The sequence below is a fragment of the Kogia breviceps genome, chromosome 11 (assembly GCF_026419965.1).
Source record: "Kogia breviceps isolate mKogBre1 chromosome 11, mKogBre1 haplotype 1, whole genome shotgun sequence".
Classification (NCBI taxonomy): Eukaryota; Metazoa; Chordata; class Mammalia; order Artiodactyla; family Physeteridae; genus Kogia; species Kogia breviceps.
This window is the reverse complement of record NC_081320.1, coordinates 50,525,472-50,544,675: the sequence shown is the minus strand read 5'-3', so window position 1 is coordinate 50,544,675 and position 19,204 is coordinate 50,525,472. Positions and strand designations below refer to the sequence as shown.

Below are 19,204 nucleotides of genomic sequence, written 5' to 3'. Positions count from 1 at the left end.
TGATAGGGATTGCATTGAATATGTAGATTGCTTTGGGTAGTAGAGTTATTTTCACAATGTTGCTTCTTCCAATCCAAGAACATGGTATATGTCTCCATCTATTAGTATCATCTTTAATTTCTTTCATCAGTGTCTTTTCATTTTCTGCATACAGGTCTTTTGTCTCCTTAGGTAGGTTTATTCCTAGATATTTTATTCTTTTTGTTGCAATGGTAAATCGGAGTGTTTTCTTAATTTCACTCTCAGATTTTTCATCATTAGTGTATAGGAATGCAAGAGATTTCTGTGCATTAATTTTGTATCCTGCTACTTTACCAAATTCATTGATTAGCTCTAGTAGTTTTCTGGTAGCATCCTTAGGATTCTCTATGTACAGTATCATGTCATCTGCAAACAGTGAAAGCTTTACTTCTTTTCTGATTTGGATTCCTTTTATTTCTTTTTCTTCTCTGATTGCTGTGGCTACAACTTCCATAACTATGTTGAATAAGAGTGGTGAGAGTGGGCAACCTTGTCTTGGTCCTGATCTTAGTGGATATGGTTTCAGCTTTTCACCATTGAGAACGACGCTGGCTGTGGGTTTGTCATATATGTTCTTTAGTATGTTGAGGAAAGTTCCCTCTATGCCTACTTTCTGCAGGGTTTTTATCATAAATGGGTGTTGAATTTTGTCATAAGCTTTCTCTGCATCTGTTAAGATATGATCATATGGTTTTTCTCCTTTAGTTTGTTGATGTGGTGTATCATGTTGATTGATTTGCATATATTGAAGAATCCTTGCATTCCTGGGATAAACCCCACTTGATCATGGTGTATGATCCTTTTAATGTGCTGTTGGATTCTGTTTGCTAGTATTTTGTTGAGGATTTTTGCATCTATGTTCATCAGTGATATTGGCCTGTAGTTTTCTTTCTTTGTGATGTCTTTGTCTGGTTTTGGTATCAGGGTATGGTGGCCTCATAGAATGAATTTGGGAGTGTTCCTCCCTTTGCTATCTTTTGGAAGAGTTTGAAAAGGATACGTGTTAGCTCTTCTCTGAATGTTTGATAGAATTCGCCTGTGAAGCCATCTGGTCCTGGGCTTTTGTTTGTTTGAAGATTTTTAATCACAGTTTCAATTTCAGTGCTTGTGATTGGTCTGTTCATATTTTCTATTTCTTCCTGGTTCAGTCTCGGCATGTTGTGCATTTCTAAGAATTTGTCCATTTTTTTCAGGTTGTCCATTTTATTGGCATACAGTTGCTTCTAGTAATCTCTAATAATCTTTTGTATTTCTGCAGTGTGAGTTGTTACGTTTCCTTTTTCATTTCTAATTCTATTGATTTGAGTCTTCTCCCTTTCTTTCTTGATGAGTCTGGCTAATGGTTTATCAGTTTTATTTATCTTCTCAAAGAACCAGCTTTTAGTTTTATTCATCTTTGCTATTGTTTCCGTCATTTCTTTTTCATTTATTTCTGATCTGATCTTTATGTTTTCTTCTGCCAAATCTGGGGTTTTTTTGTTCTTCTTTCTCTAATTGCTTTAGGTGCAAAGTTAGGTTGTTTATTCGAGATGTTTCCTGTTTCTTAACGTAGGATTATATTGCTATAAAACTTCTCTGTTAGAACTGCTTTTGCTGCATCCCATAGGTTTTGGGTCGTCGTGTCTCCATTGTCATTTGTTTCTAAGTATTTTTTGATTTCCTCTTTGATTTCTTCAGTGATCACTTCGTTATTAAGTAGTGTATTGTTTAGTCTCCATGTGTTTGTAGTTTTTACAGATCTTTTCCTGTAATTGATATCTAGTCTCATAGCGTTGTGGTCAGAAAAGATACTTGATACGATTTCAATTTTCTTAAATTTACCAAGGCTAGATTTGTGACCCAAGATATGATCTATCCTCGAGAATGTTCCATGAGCACTTGAGAAAAATGTGTATTCTGTTGTTTTTGGATGGAACGTGTCATAAATATCAATTAAGTCCATGTTGTGTAATGTATCATTTAAAGCTTGTGTTTCCTTATTTATTTTCATTTTGTATGATCTGTCCATTGGTGAAAGTGGGGTGCTAAAGTCCCCTACTATGATTGTGTTTCTGTTGATATCCCCTTTTCTGGCCGTTAGTATTTGCCTTACGTATTGAGGTGCTCCTATGTTGGGTGCATAAATATTTACAATTGTTATATCTTCTTCATGGATCTATCCCTTGATCATTATGTAGTGTCCTTCTTTGTCTCTTGTAATAGTTTTTATTTTAAAGTCTATTTTGTCTGATATGAGAATTGCTACTCCAGCTTTCTTCTGATTTCCATTTGCATGAAATATCTTTTTCCATCCCCTCACTTTCAGTCTGTATGTGTCCCTAGGTCTGAAGTGGGTCTCTTTTAGACAGCACATATATGGGTCTTGTTTTTGTATCCATTCAGCAAGCCTGTGCCTTTTGGTTGGAGCATTTAATCCATTCACGTTTAAGGTAATTATCGATATGAATGTTCCTGTGACCATTTTCTTAATTTTTCTGGTTTTGTTTTTGTAGGTCCTTTTCTTCTGTTGTGTTTCCCACTTAGAGATGTTCCTTTAGCATTTGTTGTAGAGCCGGTTTGGTGGTGCTGAATTCTCTTAGCTTTTGCTTGTCTGTAAAGCTTTTGGTTTCTCTGTCGAATCTGAATGAGATCCTGGACGGTAGAGTAATCTTCTTTGTAGGTTCTTCCCTTTCGTCACTTTAAGTATATCATGCCACTCCCTTCTGGCTTGTAGAGTTTCTGCTGAGAAATCAGCTCTTAACCTTATGGGAGTTCCTTTGTATGTTATTTGTCATTTTCCCTTGCTGCTTACAATAATTTTTCTTTGTCTTTAATTTTTTCCAATTTGATTACTTTGTGTCTTGGTGTGTTTGTCCTTGGGTTTATCCTTATGGGACTTGCTGCGCTTCCTGGACTTGGGTGGCTATTTCCTTTCCCATGCTAGGGAAGTCTTCGACTATAACCTCTTCTAATATTTTCTCTGGTCCTTTCTCTCTCTCTTCTCCTTCTGGGACCCCTATAATGCAAATGTTGTTGAGTTTAATGTTGTCCCAGAGGTCTCTTAGACTGTCTTCATTTCTTTTCATCCTTTTTTTCTTTATTCTGTTCCACAGCAGTGAATTCCTCCATTATGTCTTCCAGGTCACTTCTCCGTTCTTCTGCCTCAGTTATTCTGCTATTGATTCCTTCTAGTGTAGTTTTCATTTCAGTTATTGTATTGTTCATCTCTGTTTGTTTGTTCTTTTATTCTTCTAGGTCTTTCTTAAACATTTCTTGCATCTTCTGGATCTTTGCCTCCATTCTTTTTCTGATGACCTGGATTATGTTCACTATCACTATTCTCAATTCTTTTTCTGGAAGGTTGCCTATCTTCACTTCATTTAGTTGTTTTTCTGGGGTTTTATCTTGTTCTTTTATCTGGTACATAGGCCTCTGCCTTTTCATCTTGGCTATCATCCTGTGTATGTGGTTTCTGTTCCACAGGCAGCAGGATTGTAGTTCTTCTTGCTTCTGCTGTCTGCCTGTGGTGGATGAGGCTATTAAGAGGCTTGTGTAAGTTTCCTGATGGGAGGGAGTCCTGTGGGTAGAGCTCAAAGTGATGTTTCTCTTTTTCTGTTTAACGACCTTTCCTGAAAGATTCTTTGGAAGTCAATTTCTTGATTGAATCTCATGTACATCCAAGTGGATGTGTCTGTAAAGTTTTGATAGGTTGCAGTTTTTTTCTTTAAGTTAGTGTTCTAAAAAATAAGCTATTTTAAAATATATTAAATTTATGGTTAAATTTCTTTAAGCTTTAGCAAATTAAATGCAGATTATTATGTATGCACATTCAACTGTAATATGGCACTTCCCTCTCAGCAAATTATTATATTTTCAGTATAGATATGTCCATAAAGAAGTAGATTCAAGCAATGATGTTAATTTAATAATTACAATCATTTGTATAGTTCCATATAATTAACAAAGTCCTACCACATACATAGTCACAATAGAGCTTCACAAAAATCCCGTGGGGTATGTGGAGTTATCTCTATTTTACAGATGAAGTAGTTGAGACTTACAGAGATGAAATTATTTTTCCAAAATTATAATTCTGATAATTGTGGAACTATCATTCAAACTCCAGTCTCATAATGAATCAGTTACTGTGATAATCCACTGTGGCCTTTTTTTAAATGTAACTTTTAAAATAGAATTACTTATTTTTATTTATTTTTGGCTGCGTTGGGTCTTCATTTCTGCTTGCAGGCTTTCTCTAGTTGCAGTGAGTGGGGGCTACTCTTAGTTGTAGTGCATGGGCTTCTCATTGCGGTGGCTTCTCTTATTGCGGAGCACAGGCTCTAGGTTCGTAGCCTTCAGTAGTTGTGGCATGTGGGCTCAGTAGTTGTGGCTCACAGGCTCTAGAGTGCAGGCTCAGTTAGTTGTGACACACGGGCTTAGTTGCTCTGTGGCATGTGTGATCTTCCTGGACCAGGGATCAAACTCCTGTCCCCTGCACTGGTAGGCGGATTCTTGACCACTGTGCCACCAGGGAAGTCCCCACTGTGGGCTTTTAATAAAATTATGAGGCTTCCTCTGAGTTATACAAAAGCTTTTGGAATTGGTGTAGCAGGTCATTGATTTCTTCTCTCAGAATGAACTTAGATGTGATGTCAGCAACAGAAGATGAAGAGGGACCCCACATGCATTATTTACAAAAATTACACATAAATGTGATAAAAATGAATTGGATAACTTCATAATTGTTATAAACCTTTTATTTTTACGTTTAACTTTGGATACTTTCAAATATACACAGAAGTAGAGAGAATGGTATATATAAACTACTATATTACTCATCACCCACCTTCATCAGTCATCAACTCTTGGCAACTTTAATTCATCTGATCCCTCTTGCTTTCTCCCCACTGGATTATTTTGAGGCAAATTCCAGATATATAATTTCTTTTGTGCATAGTTCATTATGCATAATTTTGTTTTTCAAAAATAACTATATTAATAATAATTATAACTTTGAACTACTGGCAAGCTGAATAGTTTTCTAGAAAGCTGTTTCCAGCTAATGTATACCAGTAGGCAGCTTTTCCTGAATTCAAAATAATCACAGTATGCTTTTCTTTTGGAATTTAGATGTCTAATAAACAGTAAGAGAAAGAGTTTTACCTGTCCTCTGCCATCTTCTCTCATTTCTTCTTCTAAAATAAAAGATCATAACATTCATTATCTTAAAATCTAATAAAGGACTTTAATAAAAATTGTTAATAGAACATTTTCATATCCTCACTAAAAGGAGAAATACTTAAAATAACCATAAATAAAATACTTAAAACTCTAGAGAAAGCAATAACCAAACTTCAAAATAGTATGAAAATACCAGTTATTCTCATACATACATGTTATGGCTAATGTGCTGAAATCAAATGAGTAGACTATGCCTTTATTGTTCCTTCTGTTCTTAAAGATATGCCTTAAAACTTGCATGGCAAGTAAGTTTCATCTAAGTGCCAATTCTGGTTGATTAGTGGTGGTTACCTGGGGAGCTGTGTTAAGTTTTATGAGGGCTTTTTTTTTTTTTCTCAATGGGAAAGAATACTATATTTGATTAGTGGATTATTTGCTCTCATAGCAGTGATATGAGACCTGCTGACTCTGGCTTAGTACATCAAAATGATGCTTTTAAAAGAATCATCTTTACTTAAATTTAAATATTAGACTGAGGAAAAGGAAGTGACATTACTGCCACAGTCTAGTTTCTCATTATTGATGAATAGTAGGTAGACATTAATTTACATATTTTCATCCTTGAAACAAGTAATTGTGTATATAATCGGTTGTATTAATAAGTCCCAATTGTGTTTCTGTTTTCTCACAGCACTTAGTGCACACATGCATATACTGCTCATTTGGCACTAGGCTATGTTCACATATATTATTATTTATTTCCTGTATTTATTTAGTCTACTTACCAAGTAGATTATAAATTTTCTTAAGCTTATCAGCAGAATCTTATTCTTCTTTGTAGTCCTAGCACCATGAAATGCCATGATGATGATGATATTTTTATAAAAATACATGTTACTTGTCTATCATTAACTGTAAATTACATGCTATTTTGTGGTATTTTTCTATTGACTGGAATATTAGCTATATAGTTTAAAATTTTCATAACAGTTCTAATATGGTATGGAGCCATCTTATGAAATCTGGATTGTAATGCTTTCATAGGACATTTGATTTTTTTAAAATAATGGATTGGCTCTTGCCTTTAGGTAGATAAAAGTTTAATGCCTACAGTAAGATGGTTATTCTCTTTTGGAAGCTCTCTAGGAGTATAAAATTAGCCATCTCTCTCAGAAACTGGTATAACATTTTGTCTTCCTAATAGTCATACATCATTCTTATGACTAAACAAAACTAAAACAAAACAAAATAACCCGCTTTAATTTATGTTTCTAAAAGTTTTCCATAGACCGTAAAACAGCCCAGTGTACTTTGTGTAATTAAATAGTAATTGCTATCCCTGTAATCTTGACACTTTGCACTAAACAACTATACTTTTCAAAATGTTTAAAAATCAACACTGTTTCACCATGTTAGTCACCATCAATCATCCTTGAATCCATGCCACGTTTTCATATAAAGGAAAATTAACTTCCATAGCAGAAGTGTTAAGATCTATGATCTAGGATGGACATCTAAAGAGCTTGGTGTAATGAAGTGATTGCTTCTGACTCTGCTATGTTACAGTCTTTTAAACACATACCACTTTCTGTTTATTTTTCTCATAAAAGACAGTTACTGCTTCATTCAGTTTCTTGTCAACTATGACAGTCCCCATCCCTTAACTATATTTATCTTAGTCTAGATGAGGGGCTTGCATAATGTAAAGGGCCAGGTAGTAAATATTTTAGGCTTTGCAAGCCAGTAGGCAAAATTGAAGGTATTATGTTAGTACTTATATAGCAAGAGAGAGAGATTCTAAAATGTTTGTCTTGATGAAATTCAAACTATAATAATAATAACTGATTACAGGTGTTTTTGTGGCACACATCTAATTGGAATGGGGGCTAGCATTTCATTTGATTGGGGTTCAAAGTCAGTGTTCTCTCTCATCAAACTCAACTGCAAACATTCATCTGTTAATGCTGATCTATGATGAGATTTCATGTATTTCACCTCTGAATATGCCCTTTCAAACAGATTAGTACCACACACTGATACCAATCCATGAGCAGCATCTTATTTTATAGAATTCTTCTTTTTTTATTAGATTCATCTTATTTTATTAGATTCTTCTTTTGATTTTTGACTTTTAGCATGTTATTATATTGCAGGTTAATCATTTCCAGTTGCAAGTTAGGTAGAAGCTCCTCAGTTGCAGTTGATGGGTTTTGAAATATGGAAATTTCCTTTACATATTCATTCAGGTCCAAAAATCACTGCTGGAATTAGGGAGACCAGTTGTTCTAGTTTCCTGGGACTGAGCAGTTACCCAGGATTTGGGACTTCAAGTGCTAAACCTGGGACAGTTGTTTACCCTCTCTGGAGTTTAATTTGATATTAGAAAGTATATCTATTTCAGATTTGTGTGGGAATATAGATATTATTTTTTGTTTTAACTCTTGATAACACAATGTGATATTACTTCTGATTCAAACAGCATTAATTAGCATTGTATTGGCTTTACTTCAGTAAAAAAATTCACATATTAACAACTGTTTGCCTTATAATTTTAGGTTAATTCATTAAGAAACATTATCAAGTTTGCAGCAAAAGCTGATTTCCTAAGCCATTCAGTTTGATAATAGTGGTCAGTAGTGGTTCTTCTCATTTAGAAAAATTTTAGTCTCAGTACCTAAAAAAGTCACAATAAAATTTTGTCACTGCAAAGTTTTTGAACTTCTGCATGGTAGGGCAAGTCAAGATATTCAGCTTCCATTTTTGACAAAAATTCACAAAGCTGAGGACAGTTAAACCCACAGGAGTGAGTGAAATTCACCTTTGACACTGTTGGTTCAGTAGCACATGATTAATTCAAATATTTTCTGCAGGGTACCTGCTGATTGAATAATAAATACCGTGAATAACCATAACATTTAAAACACGCTTTGTAAATTTGTCTTTTTGTCCTCCACATATAATTGGCATCATCGGTTGTAACACATCTTAGCAGATTCCACTATAGGTTGTACTGAACTAGCATTTTCTCAACTTAGAAGATATTATTGCCTGGAATTGTTTCACACAGACTGTTCATAGAGGTTACTCCAAACTTGGCATTGACTCCTCAAATAAAAAGCAACAATTGAGTGGTATCCACAACATCTTTTGACCAAAGAAAACCACTTGAAATCATTTTCCTTGCGTGTATTTGTGTGTTTTTTTTTTGCCCTGTTTTTTCATCAGCTATTCATATTGCTCCCAATGTCCTCAATTTTTTGAGTAACTGTACTCACTGAATGGTTGATAATCTCAGACAGAGATTATTTTCTCTCGACACACTTCTTCAGTTTCTACAATCAAATATGATTTAATTAACTAACCATCAGTAAATGGCTTTCCTTGATTGGCCAACAAATGAGCCATTCAGGAACTTACTTGGTCGGAGCCTCATGTTCATTTTTTTATTTTTGTGAAGAAACTTTCCTATGAGACACACCATTTTAAATTTTCTATTTTTTTCTGACCATTGTTTACCTCTGGCAGGGGATATTGTGATGAGTCCTTTGATTGGTAATATTCATGTATATTGGATTCGATTGAGCACAGCTATAGTGTCATTGCATAATAAACACGGTGCTTTGCCATCTAATTTGATAACAGAACAATCCACTCTCCACTGTGCCTTAAAAGTGTGACATTTGAAGTCTAATCTTCTTTTCTGGTTTTGATACGATGAGCAGGCACTGGTAATAAAAATAAAGTTTAAAATTGTGATGTGGCACTTGAAAGGCTGTGGATTTATAACTGTGTCACTGCAGTTTGCAGTGTGCTAAGCAGCCATATGAAGTGCTACTCAGTTCTGCTATTGTAGCATGAAAACAGCTATAACCAATGTAAAAGAATAAGCATGGCTGTGTTCCAATAAAACTTTATTTATAGACATTGAAACTGAACTTCTGTGTGTCACAAAGTATTGTTCTTCTTTTGATTTTTTCCAAAACATTTAAAAATGTGAAACCATTCTAGCTTGTGGGCTCTAAAAAAACAGGTGGCAGTCAGACTTGGTCCATGGGCTGTACTTTGCAGATCTCTAGTCTAGATAGCCTTTTTCCAAACTATGGTAATGTTACTCCTATTTTTTAACTCTTACATTCATTTCTATCGATTTTCCCCTTTCCATATCATTTTAAAATTTATTTCTACCTAAGTAAATAAACTGAGTGAAATTTATTCTTTACATGGAGGATAGCTAGCTTTAGCATAGTACCTAAAGTACTTAGCAGAATGCCTGGCACATTGTAAATGATCAGCGATTGTTTGCTTTACCGTGGACATTCTTATTCATAATGGCCCCTAATAGTGGTAGAGAGGTGTTTAAGATTAAAACATTTTCTGGCTTGTTTTGGAATATAGGACACAATCAAAGCCTTTAAAAATTGAGGTATGTAGATTATATCTATAACATTATATGGACTGTGATAGAAATAAATTAAATCAATACAATGAGAATTGCTTTCCAGAAAGTCCTTGCTGGTTGTGTCACAGTCTCATTAGTTTTATAGGAAGGATGGTAAATTATTGGATAATTTTTTTCAGTATTTGACCAAGAAAATTGTCAGTGTTAGGCTGACCACTGTAATGCTTTAAAAAAAAAAGAATTATTTGTGATCATTATCCAGTGTCTTAAGTGTCTTAAGTACATATCCATTAGGTCTTTTTGACTTGAACACATCCAGTGTTGTTGCTGTTTCATCACAAATTTATTACATGAGCTTTCTCACTAAATTTAATAAGGATAAATAAGGATAAATAAGGATAAAATAAATTTAATAATACTCTTAGACCAGTGTTACTCAGAGTGTTGGATGAAGACTAATATTGATCTGCAAACTGTTTGCTACTGGTCTGTGAACTATTTATTATTTGTGATGAAAAATAGAAAAAATAAGAGAAAAAGCAGTTAGAAATTTTTGTGATAGTTTGACAGGATAATTTTATGTGTGTTTAATAAAAGTTTAAACTTTTATTATTAAAATTTAAATAATATATTAAAATTATGTAATTGACATATTAGATTCAGATGTACAACATAATGATTAGATGTTTATATATTGCAAAATTATCACCAAAATATGTCTAGTTAACATCTGTTACCACACATAGTTACACTTTTTTTCTTGGGATGAGAACTTTTAATATCTGCTCTCTTAACAACTTTCAAATATACAGTACAGTATTATTGACTATAGTCACTTTGCTGTACATTACATCCCCATGATTTATTTTGTAAGTGGAAGTTTGTATCTTTTGCTGCCTTTTACCTACTTAGCCTACCCCTCAATCCCCACTTCTAGCAAACCACCAATCTGTTCTCTGTCTATGAGTTTGGGTATTTGGGGTTTTTTAAATATTCTGCATATAAGTGAGATCATACAGTTGTCTTTCTCAGTCTAGCTTCTTTCACTTAGCATAATGCCCTCAAGGTCCATTCATGTTGGCACAAATGGCAGAATTTCCTTCATTATTATGGCTGATAGTATTCCTCTGTGTGTGTGTGTGTGTGTGTGTGTGTGTATCACGTTTTTTTATCCATTCATTCACTAATGGACGCTTAGGTTGGTTCCATATGTTGGCTACTGTAAATAATGTTGCAACAAACATGGGGGTACAGATATCTTTTTGAGGTAGTGCTTTTGTTTTCTTCTGATAAGTACCCAGAAGTGGAATTGCTGGATCATCTGGTAGTTCTATTTTTAATTTTTTGAGGAACCTTCATACTGTTTTCCATAGTGGCTGTACCAATTTACATTTACACCAACAGTGCATGAGGGTTCCTTTTTCTCCACATTCTGACCAGCACTTGTTATTACTTGTCTTTTTGATGATAGACATTCTGACAGGTGTGAAGTGATATCTCATTGTGGTTTTAATTTGCATTTCCCAGATGATTAGTGACGTTGAGCACCTTATCATGTACCTGTTGGTCATCTGTATGTCTTCTTTGGAAAAATGTCTATTCAGATCCTCTGCCCATTTTAAAATCAGATTTTTTTTTCTGTTAACTTATGTGAGTTTTTATATATTTTTGATATTAACCACTTATCAAATATGTGATATGCAAATATTTTCTCCCAGTCTGTAGGTTGCCTTTTGATTTTGTTGATGACTTCCTTTGCTGTGCAGAGGCTTTGTAAAAGTTTTATGTAGACTCACTTGTTTATTTTTGTTTTTGTTTCCTTTGCTTTTGTTGTCAAATCCAAAAATCATCACCAAGGTTGATGTCAAGGCAGTTACTGTGTATGTTTTCTTCTAGGGGTTTTATGGTTTCAGGTCTTACATTCAACTCTTTAATGAATTTTGAGTTAACTTTTGTGTATGGTGTAGGATAGTGGTCTATTTTCATTCTTCAACATGTGACTGTCCAGTTTTCCCCAACACCATTCATTGAAGAGACTGTTCTTTCCCCACATATATTCTTGGCTCTTTTGTTGTAAATTAATTGACCATATACTTGTGGGTTTATTTCTGAGCTCTCTATTCTCCATTGATCTACGTGTCTGTTTTAATGCCAATACCATACTGTTTTGATTACTATAACTTGTAATATAGTTTGAAATCAGGAAGCATGATGCCTCCAGGTTTTTTCTTCTTTCTCAAGATTGTTTTGCCTATTTGGGGTCTTTTGTAGTTCCATACAATTTTAGAATTGTTTGTTTTATTGCTGTGAAAATAGCCACTGAGTGCTCAGTTCCTTTCCAGGAGATACCAGTGACCTGGAGCAAAGCAGAGGGAGAGCGCTAGCCTGCATCTTTGGAAAGTAGTTCAGTAGGCATCTGTATGGGTGTTAAATTAGATGTCTGTTCCTTAGGCTGAAGATTTAAGACAAGTAAACGGGTCTCTTTCACAAAAAGACTGGGTGTTTTTTCAGTTGGAGCCTCTGCCCTGGGCCCTGGGACATACTCAGGTGAGTCTATGAGCACTTTAAAAACTGTTTCTCAGTTTGATAGAGCCTTGTTGGTCTAGTGGATGCAAGCCCCATTGGCTTTCAAAGCTAGATGATTAGGGGCTCAGCTCGAAGTTACAGATCGGAAAAGTTGGGGAACTAGACATGGGGTTCAAACCCTTTGTTCCTCAGAGGGAAGTTCCAATTTGAGAGTTCCAGTTGTGGGTTGCCATATGGGGTGAGTTTGTGACAAGATTATGTCTCAGTCTCTCCTACCCATTTCGATGTTTTTTTTCCTCATTTGCCTGATGTATAGGAGTCACTTAGCTAGTTTCTGTTTTTTTTTTTTTTTTCAGAGAAAATTGTTCCCTATATAACTATAGATTCAGTGTGTCCATGGGATGAGGTGAGCTCAAGACCCTCCTAATTGCCACCTTTTTTTTTTTTGGCTGCCTTGGGTCTTTGTTGCTGTGTGTGGACTTTCTTTAGTTGCGCCAAGTGGGGGCTACTCCTCATTGTGATGCACAGGCTTCTCATTGAAGTGGCTTCTTTTGTTTGGAGCACAGGCTCTAGGCACGTGGGCTTCAGTAGTTGCAGTATGTGGGCTCAGCAGTTGTGGCACATGGGCCGCAGAGAATGTGGGCTTCAGTAGTTGTGGCGCATGGGCCCAGTAGTTGCAATGTGTGGGCTCTAGGGCGCACGGGCTTCAGTAGTTGTGGCATGCAGGCTCAGTAGTTGTGGCTCGTGGGATCTAGAGCGCAGGCTCAGTAGTTGTGGCTCAGGGGCTTAGTTGTTCCATGGCGTGTGAGATCTTCCCGGGCCAGGGATCGAACCCATGTCCCCTGCCTTGGTAGGTGGATTCTAAACCACTCCACCACCAGGCAAGTCCCCTAACTTCCATCTTGAACCAGAACCTCGTTGGACATTAATTTTTAAATTTCATTTTAATTTTTGTTTTTAATTTTGTTTTAGGTAGAAAATTAAAAAAATAAAACATCTTCTCAGATTATATGATTCATTTATGATTTCTATAAAGACAGAAGGGAAGAACCATTTAAAGTTTCTGTCTTTTTTCTCCTTTATTGTATTTTTTTCTCCTCTTTTGGCTACTTCCACTTTTTCTTTCAAATTGCATATTTCAGTAAAGTTCTCAACTTAGCCAACTTGGTCATTTGTTAGGTTTTTGTTGTTCATTTTTGCTTTTCTGTCTATTAATTTAGTTTGTATAGCTTCCTCATCAGCCTCATCTCTGTAGAATTCCTGCCTATTCTTAGTTTGTGTTAGAAAATCCCACCTTTATAATGGGTTTTCTACTAGGTAATTAAACTTGGCTAAGCAGAATCCATATGGATATTTGTTTCTGTGTCAATGTGACTGAGCCATAGGGTACCCATGTATTTGGTCAAACATCGTTCTGGGTGTTTCTATGAAAATACTTTTGGATGAATTTAACATTTAAATTGATAGACTGAGTAAAGTAGATTGCCCTTCCTAATGTGGATGGGATTCGTCTAATCAATTGAAGGCTTGAATAGAAGAAAAGGCTGGCCCTTCCCTGAATAGGGGGGAACTCCTGCTTTGTCTGCCTTTGACCTGGGGCATTGGTTTTCTCCTGCCTTTGGACTTGAACTGAAACATCAGCTCTTCCTGGATTTGAGCCTGTTGGCCTTCAGATTAGAACTAAACCGTCAGATCTGCTGGGTTTCCAGCTTGCAGATCGTAGGTCTTGGAACTTGTCAGCCTCCATAATCACATGAGCCGATTCCTTGTAATAGACACACACACACACACACACACACACACACACACACACACACACACACACACCCTATTGGTTTTATTTCTCTGGAGAACCTAACTAATACAACCCATATTCATTAATTTGTTCTTACTGTATTAATCCTTTGGTACCTAAGTGTGGAAGTTCACACATAGTAAAACACAAAGGGAGACCCTGATGTGTTATTTAGCCACTTATATTAGAATTGGTTGCTTAAAAAAATATTTTAAACTTATCTGAATACTATTCTAAAACAGTTATTGAGCTAAGATCTATATTGGGCAAAAGAGGATTCAGTTGCTAGAGTACAATCAAGGAAAAATAAGGTTTTTCAAGGAAGGAGTAGTCAATAATATAGAATGTTATCAGCAGTTGTGTGGAAGAGTTCTGGGAAAAATCATTAGAATTGGTCAGTAGGAAAAGATTAATCGTTTTCAAAATGAATATTTTTAGAAGAATTGGGTAGAAAGGATCATTTAGGTATTAATATGTTTTGGGTGACAAGGAAGTAGAGGTAGTTAAAAAATATGCAGTAGTAGAAAATAAGGTTGGATAGGGATGATATGGATATATTATAAAAGGTCTAAATAGTTTAAAGTCACTTTAATGTCAGTTTGGAGAATGTATCAAAAGCATTCTACCATAGTTATCAACTGTGAACACATTATATGCAGGGATTATGTCTTTTACCTCTGTTTTCACCCTATAACATAGTTTCTGGTACATAGGAGGCACTCAATAAGTATTTGTTGAATGCTGGATGAAAGATGCTTACAGGTCATATTAAATCTTTTATTAATCTCAAAAATTGTCCTTTTCTGTTCCTATCAATATTTTGCCTCAGGCTTACTGTACTCCCAAAGTATCATAATGAGCTTGCTGTTTAGTATTTCCTTCTGTTATTTCTCATTTCAGTCAACTTAGGATGAGGCCAGTAGATTGATATTCTTATGCCATGCTTTTGATAATATTACTCTCTTGCCTATAACCTTAAAAGCCATATAACTACCTACTGAAATAAATATAAACTCTTTAGCCTTGCACCACAGCCCATGTACAGTCTGACCCATTACCTACCTTTTAGTCCTTATCTTTCACTACTGCTTTATACTTTAACATCATTGGGCTTATAAAGCATGTAAAGCCATGATCTACTAGCCCAGTGCACTGTCAAAATGACAAAATTCAGCAATCAATTCTTGGTCATTTCAAAATAACTCAAGTACTTCAATTACTTTTGCTTACATACCATGAAGGAAACTGTATTAACCACAGTGATACAAAAAGCTATAGATATTTAATGTATTCAACTTGATGTATTTGGAGATACATGTATACCTGTGAAACTGTCAGCGCTATTATTGTCATAAACTTATCCATCACCTCCAAGAGTTTCCTCCCATCCAACCTCCCTTGTATTTTTTTCTTTTTTCCTTTGTGTAAGAGCACTTAACCTAAGATCTACTCTCTTAGCAACATTTTAAGTATATAATACAGTATTGTTCATCATAGCCCCTGTGTTGTATAGCAGATCTCCAGAACTTATTTTGCATAAGTGAAATTTTGTATCCTTTGGCCAACACTTTCCCACTTCCCCTTCTCCCCAGCCCCTGGCCATCATCATTTCACTTTCTGCTTCTATGTTTTGACTTATTTTATTTAGCATAACTGTTTTTCAGGTCCATCTATATTGTAACAAATGATAGAATTTCCTTCTTTTTAAGGGCTGGATAATATTCCATTATATGTATATAGAATATTTTCTTTATCCATTTGCTCACTGATGAACATTTGGGTTGTTTCCAACCCAAATATTGTGAATAACACTGTGACAAATGTGGGATTGTAGATATTTCTTTAAGAACCAGATTTCAGTTCCTTTAGATATATAAAGCCAGAAGTGGAATTGCTGGATAAAATGGTAATTCTATTTTTAATTTTTTGAGAAATCCCCATTTTGTTTTCCATAGTGGCTCCACCAATTTACATTCCCACCAACAGTATATAAAGGTTCCCTTTTGTCCACATCCTTGCCAACACCTGTTGTTGTTTGTATTTTTGATAATAGCCATCCTAAGAGATATGAAGTGATATCTCGTGGTTTTGATTTGCATTTTCCTGATTGGTGATTTTGAGCACTTTTTCATGTATGTGTTGGCCATTTGTATGTCTTCTTTGTAAAAAGGTCTATTCAGGTCCTCTGCCCATTTTTAAATTGGATTTTCTTTTTTACTGGGTTATCTGATTTCTTTATATATTTTAGGTATTTATCCCATATCAGATATATGCTCTGCAAATACTTTCTCCCAATATTGCCTTTTCATTTTGTTGATGGTTTCTTTTGCTGTGTAGAAAATTTTTAGTTTGATTTAATCCCACTTATCTATTTTTGCTTTGGTTGTCTGTGCTTTTAGTGTCATATCCAAGAAATTGCATAGTTCAATGTTTAGCTTTCCCTCTGTTTTATTCTAAGAGTTTATTGTTTCTGGTTTTAAATTTAGGTGTGTAATACATTTTGAATGCATATTTTTAAATATGGAATGAGATAAGGGTTCAGTTTTATTGGTTTCTAGATAGACATCTAGTTTTCCTACAAGTATGGAAGAAACTATCTTTTTCCCATTGTGTATTCTTGGCACCCTTTTTGAAGATCAGTTGATCTTATATGTATGGGTTTACTTCTGTGCTCTCTATTCTGTTTCACTGGTCTATATGTCTGTTTTTATGCCAGTACTATACTGTTTTGAGTATTATAGATTTGTAGTATGTTTTGAAATCAGGGAATGTGTTACCTCCAATGTTATTCTTGCTTAAAATTGCTTTGGCTATTTGGTGTCTTTTGTGGTTCTAAATGAATTTTAGGATTGCCTTTTCTATTCCTGTAAAAAATGCCATTGGGGTTTTGTTCGGTTCTAAAAGTTTTTTATGGAGTCTTTAGGGTTTTCTACATATAAGAATATATCATCTGCAAACAAAAATAATTTTACTTCTTTCTTTCCAATTTGGATGCTTTTATTTATTTTTTGTTTCTAATTGTTCTGGCTAGGACTTCCAGTACTGTGTTGAATAGGGAGGTGAGAGTGAGCATTCTTGCCTGTTCCAGAAATTAAAGGGAGTGGTTTCAGCCTTTCATTGCCGAGTATGATGTTAAGTGTGGCCTTTTCATAAATGGTCTTTATTGTAAGGTAAGTTAAGGTCTTTAATAGATAAGTTCTTTCTGCACCTGATTTGTTGAGAGGTTTTTATGTTTGTTTTTAAATCATGAAAGGATGTTGAATTTTGTCAAATGTTTTCCTGCGTCTATTGAGATGATCATTTGAATATTATCCTTTGTTCTGTTAATGTGTATCACAGTCTATGATTTTTGTATGTTGAACCATCCTTGCATTTTAGGGATAAATCCTACTTGGTCAAGTGTGTGATTCTTTTAATGTGCTGTTGAATTCAGTTTGCTAGTACTTTGTTGGAAATTTTTGCATCAATGTTCATCAGGGATGTTGGCCTGTGGTTTTCTTTTCTTCTGGTGTCTTTGTCTGGCTTTGGTATCAGGGTGATGTTGGCCTCATAGAATAAGTTTGGAAGTTTTCCCTCTTCTTCAATTTTTGGGAAAAGTTTGAGAGGACTGTTATTAATTCTTCTTTAAATGTTTTCTAGAATTCACTTGTGAATCCATCTGGTCCTGGGCTTTTCTTTGTTGGAATTTTTTTGATTACCTCTTCAATTTCCTTATTTGTCATTGATCTGCTCAGGTTATTCTTGATTCATTCTTGGTAAATTATGGGTTTCTAGGAATTTTGCCATTTTTCTAGGTTTTTCAGCTTATTGGTACATAATAGTTCATAATAGTCCATAATGATCATTTTTGTTTCTGTGGGATCAGTTGCAATATCTCCACCTTTATTTCTGATTTTATTTATTTAAGTCTTCCCTCTTTATTTCTTAGTTAGTCTAGCTAAGGGTTTGTTGACTTTATCTTTTCCAAAAACCAGTTCTTAGTTTCAATGATTTTTAAAAATAGTTTTTCTATTTTCTATTTAACTTATTTCTACTCTAATCTTGATTATTTCCTACCTTCTGCCAGCTTTGGGATTACTTTGTTCTTTTCTAGTTCCTTGAAGTGTAAAGTTATGTTGTTCATTAGTAATTTTTTAAAATAAAAAGTTTATTGTTTATAAACTTTCCTCTTGGTACTGTTTATGCTGCTTCCTATAAGTTTTGGTATGTTTTCATTTTCGTTTGTCTCAAGATATTTTCTAATTTATTTTTGATTTCTTCTTTGACCCAATAGTTGTTTAAGAGTGTATTTTTAAAAATCCCATTAGTTATCCCATTTTCTTTCTTGTATTCATTTCTAGTTTCATTACATTGTTATCAGAAAAGATAATTGGAATGATTCCAGTCTTCTTAAATTTGTTAAGAATTGTTTTATGACCTTATGACCTAGCATGTGATTTATCTGGATGATGGTCCATGTACACCTGAGAAGAATGAGTATTCTGCTGCTATTGTTCTGTATTTGTCTTCAGTTTTTTTGTTTTTTTGTTTTTTTGCGGTACGCGGGCCTCTCACTGTTGTGGCCTCTCCCATTGCGGAGCACAGGCTCCAGACGCACAGGCTCAGCGGCCATGGCTCATGGGCCCAGCCGCTCTGCGGCATGTGGGATCTTCCCATACCGGGGCACGAACCCGTGTCTCCTGCATCAGCAGGCGGATTCTCAACCACTGCACCACCAGGGAAGCCCTGTCTTCAGTTTTAGTTTGGTGTATAGTGTTGTTCAGTACTGCTGTTTCCTTCTAGATTTTTCCTGTCTGAATGATTTATACATTATAAAGAGTTAGGTATTGAAGTATCCTACTATTATTGTATTGCTGTCAATTTTGCTCCTCAGATCTGTCAATGTTTTCTTTACATATTAATAAACATTTTATATTTGATGTTGGGCACATATATATTTATAATTGTTATATTTTCCTGTTGAATTGACCCTTTATCATTATATAATGAACTTCTTTGTCTCATGACTATTTTTTTTTCGGTACGCGGGCCTCTCACTGTCGTGGCCTCTCCCATTGTGGAGCACAGGCTCTGGACGCGCAGGCTCAGTGGCCATGGCTCATGGGCCTAGCCACTCCGTGGCATGTGGGATCTTCCTGGACCAGGGCACAAACCCATGTCCCCTGCATCGGCAGGTGGAATCTCAACCACTGCACCACCAGGGAAGCCCTCATGACAATTTTTGATTTAAAGTCTATTTTGTCTGATACAGTGACTTCTGCTTTCTTTTGGTTACTATTTTCATGGAATATCTTTCTCTACAC

At 35.2% G+C, this 19,204-nt stretch overlaps 1 protein-coding gene across 7 annotated transcripts in view; it reads right to left on the bottom strand.

The window, feature by feature from the left end:
- The window catches only part of WDPCP (WD repeat containing planar cell polarity effector), a 437,730-nt gene that overhangs the window by 34,810 nt on the left and 383,716 nt on the right, over positions 1-19,204 (bottom strand). For 4 of the 7 annotated variants that reach the window (XM_067007520.1, XM_067007523.1, XM_067007528.1 and 1 more), the window contains one exon: positions 8,000-8,059. In XM_067007520.1, the coding sequence (XP_066863621.1) occupies positions 8,016-8,059 (44 nt within the window). In that variant the 3' untranslated portion in view covers positions 8,000-8,015. Of the gene's footprint in view, positions 1-5,163; positions 5,196-7,999; positions 8,060-19,204 lie in introns of those variants that run through there. The other 3 variants (XM_067007522.1, XM_067007524.1, XM_067007521.1) reach the window with 2 other exon arrangements.